The sequence below is a fragment of the Papaver somniferum genome, unplaced genomic scaffold (genome assembly GCF_003573695.1).
Source record: "Papaver somniferum cultivar HN1 unplaced genomic scaffold, ASM357369v1 unplaced-scaffold_35, whole genome shotgun sequence".
NCBI lineage: Eukaryota > Viridiplantae > Streptophyta > Magnoliopsida > Ranunculales > Papaveraceae > Papaver > Papaver somniferum.
The window spans coordinates 5547767-5559329 of NW_020645971.1; the positions used below are offsets into that span (position 1 = coordinate 5547767).

Consider the following 11563-nt stretch of genomic DNA (forward strand, 5'->3'; position numbering starts at 1 on the left):
GTATTCCAAACAGTAAAGGAACAACAAATCTATTTGGTAACAACTCTCTTTATTCTTTCAGATGAAGATATCTCAAGTCATATGCAAAGGCTCTTCCGTTTAACCAATAAACTCCTTTGCCTGGTCAGATCAATCTATCCAATAACTACAAAAGTAGCAGAGTTTAGATTTGCAATCAAACAGTATAGAATCAACAAAGAAACTATAAGATGATGCCGATCTTACACAACTAATCAATCGAATAAATCTGATTCTTAGTTGGAACCCAGACGATCAAGGTTTGTGCACACCAAAGATATAGAAACCAAATCAGAAATCTTCTTTGTCTTCAAATATTCTTTAATCTTCAATAAACACATGCACAACACCACTTGAATCTCTTATGATCAATAACACACAAAACGGAGTCTGTTAACAATGGATTATCACAAGACGTCTTTAGATCTACAAACAGTTCTAAAGATCCCGTCGATACTTTGATCTAGTTTGAGTGAATCTTATATCAGAAGAGAAGATTCTCAAGAATAAACAAACTAGGTGCAATCAAAGTTCAACAACCGTTGGTCAACCAAATTAATCGAAAATTAAAATAAACTGAAATTATCCAGTTTCCCACCAACGGTACTCGTAAACGCTTCTTGATCCCACATAAGTCTTTAAACGAGAGGTCGTTAGAGATTTCGCCTAATTAGGGTACTTTCCTCTCTGATTAGACGGCTCCACCAGAAACAACAAAAAGATGAAGTTTGCCTGACTCTTAGGATAGTTTGCTCGAAATGCAAACTTGGGTATTTATAGACCAAGGATGTTTCGACACCAAGGAATTTCCAAAACCGAATATTCTCAATATATGCAATAAATGCCCAAATCGGTTTTCATAATTCCTGGATATGCTTTGTCCAATATTTCTGAAATCTCACTAGAAAATCTCCAATTAGTAAATGCACATTACCAATTTTTATTTTCCAGAGATATGCATTTAATTGTTGGTAATTAAAAGCATATAAAATTAATAACCTTAATTAAAATTTTTTTTAATTTATTTCGGTCAGGGATCTCCTTGAGTTATTAAGGAATATCTTAGAACAATAAAAGATAAGAATTACTGAGCCTGTTCAAAGTATGTCGACATCTTTTCTTTGTAAATCCTCTTTCATATTTACAATCTTGGAACCGATTATACCACACTTCCAAACAAGTTAGAATCAGTTCATCTGTATTCCAAGAACTATCTGATTGATCAAATATCAATTCACTATTCATGGGTTTACGGTTTTACCAAACACAAGGATCGGTTCTACCTTAATATGGTTACTGGGACCGGTTACATCAGTTACCGTGATCGGTTACATCAATTACCAGGACCGATTACCATATTCTTGTGGTATTACTTGTGATCGGTTATACAAGTCACTAGGATCGGTTACACCAATTACTAGGACCAGTTACACCAATTACAAGGAACGATTACACAACTCTTTTGTGATTCATTAGCAATTACCATTATGCAACATCTTTTCCTTCGATTGCCTTGAGCCGCGAACGTTTCTGAAGTTGAACCAAACTGAACTTTTGTATGCTTTTATTGTTGATTTCTTTCCACTATATGGTTTGAAAATTTGATCCATCACTCTAACAATGCTTACTCTTGATAATGTTCCATGAAAATATTTTGAATTATCATTGATTCTAATTTAAAACTCTGTTATGAAAAGTTGGGAACAGGGATGTGCATCATCTTATCGAAAATTAATCCATCCTTGCTGGCTACATTTTCCCTGATGTCATGTGGATAGCTAATATGTTATACCTATCTTCTCAATTCCTCTTTAAATTAAAGTATGTCTATTGCTAGATATGCATAATCTGGGCCAGGTGAAATCTATTTTATGAGGTGTGTATAAGTCCTTAATTAAAACAAAGTTACTTGTACCCCCACTCTGAAATGTGTATATACATATGACAAATATCTTTCACATCTGATGAGATCTTTTTTATTTATTTCTATTCATATGATTGTAGGTCCCGTCATTGCAAGAAGAGAATCTGAAGGAATATCAATTTCGCTCACCATGGCTAAGAAATAAGCCAATTTGTCTAGGTGTGCATTTTGATTAGATTTAAATCTGTTAAATTCAAGTATTTCTTGTTGTTCACTTCGAGCCTTTCTTTTTATCAATTTTAATAATTGTCTTTGAGTTATTAATTTGGCAGATATCTTTTACCAATCACTAATCTCACTTCAGAACCTGGTGTTACCGTTGGTACCAAATCTCTTGGTTTAGTATCCTTTAAGCGATATTTGTATACTTCAGGCCTCTTCTGGTTACTTCTCTTCGAGCTCAGATTACATATAGTTATGTGTTGATCAGTTGATATGTTGGTTATTGAGTCTTCCAGCTTTAATTCAACTCAACAAACCTGGAGTAAATGCGTTTAAGCAAGTAATTGGCAAGGTTTTAAAGGTATTTGAAATCCTTGAACACTCCTTTTTTGTTACTTGTAGTCATGATGTCTTCTTTGCTGGATGGCTACACTCGATGCAGTTAGACTAACACCATTGAATCTATATGCAAATGATAAACTTGTGATTAACTAAAATCATTATTATCCAAACCAGGAAAGCCCTCATCTTGGTTCACTGCTTGCTGTGATAAAATCTATGGTTTTCCTACGTCATGATGCACTTTGTGTCCAGTGAGGATGTAGAGGTACGAGAAGTGGCACTTACAGGACTTCTTAAGCTTGCCAAGGATGAAAAGTGTAAGACTAGCAACACCAGTATGCCATGCTTAAAAGTGACACTTATGAGACTTCTTGAGATTAATAACAATGAGTAATGTAAAACTCTAGCAGCAGCGGTGAAGTGTGAAAATCAAAATAGGAAAGAGGGAAAGTTATCTGCTTATATTGGTGGTGGCTAGGTGATATGGGGTAGGGTTCAGTTGTAATTTATCAGTTGAACACCGTTTACCATGTATAATTAGGGCTTAGTATCGATGGCTAACCAACTATTGCTGGTGTTTAGGGTTGTCTGGTAGTAGTATTTTTTTATAATATTAGTTAAGGCTACCACAAAAAAACTTCGTTAAATTTATTTATATTGCAGTGCAATGTTTTCTACGTTGAATAATGTTATTGGCGCAAGGGTGAATGAGGTGAAGGTTGATGCAGATATCCGAAATGAAATGAGGGGAATTAAAAATAAATGTTTTCTTTTTAATTAGTTATGCCTAAATTGTTACACTAATATATGTAAGAAATTTGACATACCTTTTAGTGTGATTTAAATTAATTAAAGTCACACTTATTAGTGTGACCACTAATGTGTAACAAAAGGAAAAACACCATATTTATGACACTTATATGTGTGACAGTAATTAAGAAATCACACATATTTGTGTAACATAAGTTCTGTTTTGGTGCAGTATATTAGCTCCATTTTTCACTTCCCAATCAAAATTTTCTTTTATAATATTTAGACCTTTTTGAATGCTTGTAAATCCAAGAGAGTTTGTATCTCGACTGTTCGAAAGGATTTGAGTCGTGGTAATATTTCGCTTCAAGAAATTTCACCCATGATTGTTTTTCTTCTGTCATTACGCTGCTAGTCAGCTTTGTTAGAAGGGCTATATTGAAATTATGAGGATTCTTTATTCCCAAGCTCCCTTGCGATTTTTGTTTACACATGTCGATACGCCCTTATATAACCATCTTTGTCTTTTGATCTATCTTTATTCCACCAAAAATTTCTTTGAATTTTATCTAATTTATCTAAAATGTCTTTTGGAAGAGCTAGCATCTGCATTTGATACGTTGCATAAGCTTGTAGGATTGACTGAATTAAAACTGTCCTGCCCGTTTGAGATAACAACTTTGCTTTCCAACCTTATAAAGTATTTTAGTATTTTTGAAGTCGCGGTTCGAAATTCTCTTTCCTGTTTCTATCAAAGAAGAGAGGGGTTGCGAGGTATCTGTCTTTTTTTGTTGTCAGATTTTTGCTATTATTTTTTCCATGTTTAGTATGGATTTTAGGGTTAAAATAGATATCTGATTTTTGGTGATTTACCATTTAGCTTGTGATCTCCCAAAATTAGATAGATTATCCATTAACTTTTTTGCTTCCCCAGACCGCTTTGTGAACAGAAAACAATCATCTAAAGAAAAAGGTGGGAGATAGCAGGGCGTGGTTGTTTATTTTAAGCCCCGAGTCAGGGCTTCACCTGACGCCTAGTCGGCTATTAAGGCAATGGGCTGGCTGCCCCAGTAAAGTAACGCGCTGAAATATCACTTAAGTGATCCTCTGTTGTGAATTAGTCAAAAAACTGAAGGATCTATCAAGAAAATTTCAGATGAAGCAGCAAAACCAAAATGAAAACCTCACTTTTGTCACTCTTTTATAGCTCTAAGAAAAATCCTCTTCTGATACTCTCTCTCTCTCTCTCCCTCTCTCTCCCTCTCTAGTAATCACCAGAGAAGAAGAAGAATAAGAGATCAAATCTCTAGGCAAAAAAAGAAAGGGGAATAATGGGTACGTTGGGAAAAGCGATCTACACGGTTGGATTTTGGATTCGCGAAACTGGTCAAGCAATGGATCGGCTTGGTTCTCGACTTCAAGGAAACTATTACTTCCATGAGCAATGTATGCCTGATTGTTGTTATTTATTATCATACCAAATTCTCTTCATTCATTTCCTGCCCTAGAAAAAAAAAGAATTTCTAATTTTGGTATTTTAGATTTACATTTTTAAGGTTTAGCAAACTTAGGTTAATTTACTTATTTTTAGGCATAGTCGTTTCAATATTTTTATTTTATTGATCGTGCCTTTTGCTTTTTCATGTAATTGTAGTATCAAGGCATAGGACATTGATGAATATATTTGACAAAGCTCCTAGTGTTTCTAAGGATGCATTTGTGGCTCCTAGTGCATCTATTATCGGAGATGTACAAATTGGAAGAGCATCATCAATTTGGTATGGATGTGTTTTGAGAGGTAACAGTTTCTTGGTTCCTTTAGTTTTGTCGAAAATTTGCACAAGTTTTGTTCTGATATAGGTGATTAATTCTGATTAGGCACAGCGAATTGGGAAGAAAAGTTGAACTTTAAGAATATCGAAACGTTTGGTTTTTTGTGTAGGTGATGTTAACCATATCAGTGTTGGATCCGGAACGAATATCCAGGACAACTCTCTTATTCATGTAGCAAAAACAAATCTCAAAGGGAAGGTATTACCGACCGTTATCGGAGACAACGTTACCGTAGGTAAAATAACAAGTTCAAAACCTTTCCCAAAATGATTATTGCAGTTTGCAAGTTTTTGCATTACACATTTAAAAAGGTTCTTGAGTTGTGCTTTACAGTTTTCAGTTTAAACTGAGCAGGTCATAGTGCTGTTTTACATGGTTGCACTGTTGAAGATGAGTCATTTGTCGGTATGGGTGCTACCTTGCTTGATGGTGTGGTTGTTGAGAAGCATGGCATGGTTGCTGCTGGAGCTCTTGTTAGGCAGGACATGAGGATTCCAAGTGGGGAGGTTTGTTTACAAATACTTACTCTGGAATTGTATAATCACCTGTTTTGTTCCCGTCTCAAGATGTGTTTCAGAGTGTGTGTCAACTTTGTAAATTGGTTTCATTATAGCGTTTCCTGGTTCTACTGTGTTGATGATAGCATTCGCATTCGTTTGTGTGAAAAAATCATTAGGTTAGACTTATACTGAACAAAGTGGACTCTGTTGATCTCAAGAAACCATACTGCTGGCTGTGACCATAGATTTTGCTAGTTTAATCATCTTATCATTTTTTTTTTCTTTTGCTTTTAAAGTGATTAATCATTTTAAACATGCTTGGGGCTGGCATTTTTAGTGATTAATCGTTCCATGTGACTATAAAGAGCTTTAATGTCTAGCAACTTGTTTCACAACAAAGATTAGTTTCCTCTTCCCGGGTCCAATTTCATTTGGTTAAGTTGAATGCTAACTCAAGAAGAAGAAATCCTATAAGTAGAGGAATGACGGGTTGAATAGCATGTCAGCTAAGTCTAGCTATATAACGATGACATGGTTACTCGGGTACGAGGTGTCCGATTAGGAAATGGGAGTTGGGGTTTATATTAAGTGCATTCTTTTTAGGATATCTAAATAGATCCAGGTTAATATTGAAGAAAAAGGTAGACATGTTTCTTGTTCTCTTTCTTCTTCCATTTTTTCAAGTTTAGAAAGCTAAGATGCAAAAATATAAAGTTTAAAGGCTGGCAGAGCTGTTGCTGTGTCCATGTAAGTTCAACACAGTGAGATTTGGAAAACAGGGTGACATTGTTACACAGAAGTCTAGATATTTAGCACGTTTCCGGTTCAACTTTTTTCATCCTGGTGTTAACTACACCAAGGCTAGATCTCACGGGTTAGATGCATTGAAAAAAAAAGCTCTTTACATCTTTTTGTTTTCTATTTCACATTTGTTATGTGCCACACTGTAAAACAAGATAGTTGAGCTGTTATTGGAGCTGATTCCTGCGTCAGTGTTGTCATATTATGTGGTTGTTTTATATGTGAAAAAATCCATGGGTGATGCCCAAGGTTTCAGGATGCCGTTGGAGGCTTGATAGCAAGTATTTATATTCCATCTTCTAGATGTGTAACTGAGTGATCCTTCTCCATACACTATCAGCATGCCATGTATTCTTCATTAAGAAGCCTTAACACAGTTATTATAATTCCATCTTCTAGATGTGTAACTGAGTGATCCTTCTCCATAAACTATCAGCATGCCATGTATTCTTCATGAAGAAGCCTTAACATAATTATTGTAATGAGTTCCAAAGTTATCTAAATATGCAGGTTTGGGGAGGAAATCCAGCGAAGTTCCTAAGGAAGCTTACAGAAGAAGAGATAGCGTTCATTTCTAAGTCGGCCACCAACTACTCCAACTTAGCACAAGTTCATGCGGCTGAGAATGCCAAGGGTTTTGAGGAGATCGAGTTTGAGAAGGCTTTACGCAAGAAGCATGCTCACAAAGATGAGGAGTACGATTCTATGTTGGGTGTTGTTCGTGAAGTGCCCCCAGAACTAATCCTTCCTGATAACATCCTACCAGGAGACAAAACACCCAAAGTCGCTGCTTAAAAGAAAGCTTTTCACAAGGTAGAGAATCCTCCGAAAATCATTGAGGTTGGTTGTGAAGGATTTTTGTTGTTACGTGAGGATTTCTGGTGATTGGAATCTCTTTTTTTTTTTCTAATAATTTTGGGACCTGGAAGCCTTTCAAGATTTATCATGGCGTGTCTGGTGTCCCAGGCATCCTTTTCTTTGTTTATTATCCGAATTGCCATTTTTGTTTCTACACAAACTGGTGCCACAATTTTAATGCATGTTTATTTTCTTTTCCTTGATTCCTAGATTTCTTTCAAAGAAAGCTGCACCTTTCTTTGGCATGGCAGTAATAATTAGTTCATCCTGACCTTCAAGTAACATCTGCTCATGTTCCAGTGTAGTTACTGTTATATGCTATTAGAATCTCCATGTTATCTCAAATAATGTTGAGCACGATCGCCCTCTCTTGAATGCAGCTTAGTAGGTCATCAGTGATTCTACTGATAATTATGGTGGGTAAGAGCGTCCACAATGGACGAGCAAAAGCTGGAGCAAAACCATATTTGGTCAGAAAATGAATCGCAGTTGAACGGAGCAAAACTATATATAGTCGAGATTTCTAGGGTTCGGGTGTATATTTGGTCTGAAAATCGGAGCAAAACTATATGGTGGAGCGGAGAGGGGTGCTGGTATGATAACCGTTCGGAATGGGACGGAGATTAAGTGTGTGCACGATGGTGGAGCGAACATATAAAGTCCGCCCATTTAATATAAACCAATATATTAAGTCACACGCATTTGTGGCACATGTGGTGAATCATCACCAGGCGAACATATAAAGTTCGCCTTACTTGGGCGGACATATAATATTCGTTTGACCAAATTTTGATCCTTCCCTGTTATTCTCCATCACTGAGCAAACCAATTTTTTTAGTTTATACAGTAGAAACTCTATCACTTAATACTCAATTATTTAATAAACTCTCTTAAATAATGTTTTTATTCGGTCCCGAGCGGGGACAAAATTATAAATTTGTTATAAACGACATTTTATTATGTAGATGCTCCCTTTAGTGGAACCCTATTATTTGGGCACCAAGTATGTAAACTCTATGAATAGAGTCCTAAACCTTTGTATTATATACACCTCTAATAAGAAATCTCTCTCGCTCTTCTTCCCTTTATTTTGTATCTTTCTCTATTTCACAAGACGTTATCAGCACGCTCTACACTAAGCTATCAAGGATTAATGGAAAACAAGATTCCTATATGCTCTGCACCAAACTATAACTTTTCTTGTTTCCTCATAACACGTTTTAAATTAATATTAAATTTTATTATTGGTTATTTTTTACAGTGGATTTTTAATTTACATTTATATGTTCGTTGTTACGTAGGTATCTTATCAAATAACAAAAGAGATGAAAATTCGTGGTTGGTGCTCAACACCGTGTTACATATGATTTATATGGGCTGATATCAGCTCTACTAGGGGCTGATATCAGTCCATCGATCCAATGGTCAAAACCGTCAGGATCTTTTTGTCATATATGGATTGGTATCAGCCCTTAGTAGAGCTGATATCAATCCGTATAAATCATGGTGTTACGGTGTACGTGACTGAAAGACTAAAGTAGAAATTGACGTTTAGTCCCAAAGTTTGTGGGCTTTGGACGCTTTAGCCCACTCATCTGAAGCCCAGTACCCTCTAGTCCAAATAAACCCCGCTTACGACAGTTTAGTACAAACATGGACGAGTTAGTCCAAAAGCCAGACGAGTCCCGAGTTTTCGATATACCTTAATTACCCTTGAACCGATTCCAATATATAAAACAAGTCGATTTTTTGGATCTCAATCATGAATTCAAAAAACAGGGAGCAGGTCAGAGATTAATTTTGGGAGGCGATTTAACAGTTTCAGAGAGGATTTAATCGTTTCTTCATCATAATTCAACTTCAGGTTACTTTTAAAAGTGTTCTGAAATCGATTTTTTTGATCTCACATTTTAATTCACGACAGATTGAGAGATAGATCGATCCAGATATAAATTTCGGAGGTGATTTATTAGATTCATAGAGGTTAGGTTGGATTTGATTTGTTTCTGCAGCATAATTCAACCTCAGGTTAGTTTTCTTTTGGTTGTACGATCTGTTACATCTAATTTTCAGGTTTGTTTCTGATTTTTAGTTTTTCTGAGTTTATGAGTCGATGATATGAATTCGATATGTTACATCTTATTGTTTGTATGATCTTGATTTGATATTTGTTATATATTAGCTTTTGGTTCTCGTGAAGCGATTTTTGTTTACTTTTGTTTGATGATGATTTTAGTTTTATGATGTATGATATGAAATCGAACTGATATTAGATCGTAGGCTTCTGATTTATTCAATTATGTGTTCTAGTAAGATTCTGAAGCTTATAATTGATAGAGTATTTGATTTAGGTTTACTGTTATTTGATGTTTTGGCTTCGGTTAAATGTGTACTTTCCTGTACACTGTTTAAGTTTTAGGATATTCAAATCTGAAATTGTGATTTGAAGCTTCAAATGTTTATTATCATTTCTTTTGTAACATGTAGGGGTATCAAATATGTCTAAGAAGGTTATTCATGTTGTTTTGAATCATGGTGAGAATTCTGCTGCTTTTCGTATTAATACTTCGACAACCGTAGATGAATTGAAGCATTTTGCATGCAAGCATTGGAGGTCTTTGTCTCCTGGGAGTATACGTTTCAGCTATATGGATAATGATCAATTAGTTTTTGTACAAGGTGATATACAGGTTAAATTGCTCTTGTTATTCTTATTAAGAATGAAGATTTCTATTTGAATGTTGACGTGATTCGGAATCATACTTCTTGTTCTAAGTCTGGTTGTAGCACTAGTTCTGGTTCTAGTACTGCAAATTCTTGTGTAAATGAAAGTCCTAAGCTTGTAAGGGTGTTAGATCATGATGCAGACAAGGCCATGTCTCTGATTACTGATGAATAGATTTATGTTTTTGACAAAGTTGGTAGAGAATTTATGGGTGGTGTTAAAATTGTTAGACTTGTTGTTGATAAGTACAAGATGGCTACTGGTTACAAGATTATTATTCTTAAAGATGACAAGACTCGTTTTACTGCAAAGTGCGAAGAAAATGATTGTGGTTGGAGGATTCACTTTGAGCCTGTGAATGGTGACATTTCTCGGTTCGTGCTGAAAGATTCTAATGTTATTCACAGGTTAGTGGTGTTCATATTAGTCCACATTACGAATTCTTGTTTTAGGTTTTTATATGTAGACTTGTTTTAGGTGTACATTGTGGTGCACATTACTTGTTGTAGGATTTTTAGGTGGCACATTGTGGTGTAAATTACATATTCTTGCTTGGTCCGTGTTTTCTTTTTTGCATATGTAGTGTTGGTTTTGAGATCTTATTAGGTATACATTGTAGTGCACATTACTTATTCCGTTTTTTTTTGTAGCTGTGGTGTTGGTTTTAGGTTGAAGAGTCCTTCGGTGACAACCAAGTTAGTCAAGCATTTGATCGCTGACAATATACAGAGTGATCCTAGTTTAAAAACCAGACAGATCATGTCACTTTTTAAGAAGACTTATGGATCCAATATTAAGTATCACCATGCCTGTAGAGGGAAAGCAGCCGTATTTTAAGAACAGTTTGGTGATGACGAGAAGTCGTATAACGATTTAACTTGGTATGTCAAAGGCATTGAGCAAACTAATCCTGATAGCTTTGTAAAATTTTAAGTTGATCATGCAAGCAGAAGATTTCAGAGGATTTTCATTTGTTTTGGTGCTTGCAAGCATAGCTATAGGTATCTCAGGCCGATGATTTACTTGGACGCTACTTTCCTTACTGGTAGATTCAGGGGTGCTTTGATGGATGCAACATGTATCAATGGAAACAATGGTTTTTACCCATTTTCTTTTGCTCTTGTTTCTGCTGAAAACAAAGAAAATTTGATTTGGTTTCTGGACAACCTTAGACAAGTTATCGATGGTCGTCCAATTGTTTTCCTTAGTGATCGTGGAGAAGGGATTTTGCTGGGCATTCCAAAATTATTTCCTAATTCCTATCACAACTATTGATTTTACCACATCAAGTGCAATATCCCTATTGGATCAGATGATGCGAATCCGAAGGCCGTTATTGATTTGTTTTACAAAGCTGCTTACTCTTACACAACAACTAACTTTGAAGAAGCTTTGCGGGGAATGAATGCAATTGGATGTGGACATGTTGCTAATTATATTAGGAATATTCCAAAGGAGATACGGGCAAATGCATTTTTTCTTGTATGCAGATATATTGCTCACTCTTCAATTCTTTCCGAGTCCTTCAACAACTGGATTCTTGATTTCAAAAAGTTGCCTGTTTTTGCTCTTCCCGATGCGATACGGTGAGTTTTGTGTTTAGTGTTTCATTCATTTTTTTGATGTGTACATCTTCCCTTGTACACATGT

General features: G+C 35.6%; 1 protein-coding gene across 1 annotated transcript; it reads left to right on the top strand.

Annotated features, from left to right (window-relative positions):
* The first annotated feature begins 4363 nt into the window (after positions 1-4363).
* On the top strand, positions 4364-7391 carry LOC113342290 (gamma carbonic anhydrase 1, mitochondrial-like). Its single transcript, XM_026586880.1, has 5 exons — positions 4364-4642; positions 4851-4994; positions 5139-5264; positions 5384-5535; positions 6841-7391. The coding sequence occupies exons 1-5, from the start codon at positions 4528-4530 to the stop codon at positions 7123-7125; spliced, it is 822 nt and encodes a 273-aa protein (XP_026442665.1). The 5' UTR covers positions 4364-4527; the 3' UTR covers positions 7126-7391.
* The last annotated feature ends 4172 nt before the right edge of the window (positions 7392-11563 follow it).

What these genes read in the sequence shown, in the direction of transcription:
- LOC113342290 (XM_026586880.1), top strand. Translation starts at nt 4,528, where the DNA reads ATGGGTACGTTGGGAAAAGCGATCTACACGGTTGGATTTTGGATTCGC. An exon ending in GTATGGATGTGTTTTGAGAG is followed by an intron (nt 4,995 to 5,138) that starts GTAACAGTTTCT and finishes TTTTTTGTGTAG; the next exon opens with GTGATGTTAACCATATCAGT. An exon ending in TGAGGATTCCAAGTGGGGAG is followed by an intron (nt 5,536 to 6,840) that starts GTTTGTTTACAA and finishes CTAAATATGCAG; the next exon opens with GTTTGGGGAGGAAATCCAGC.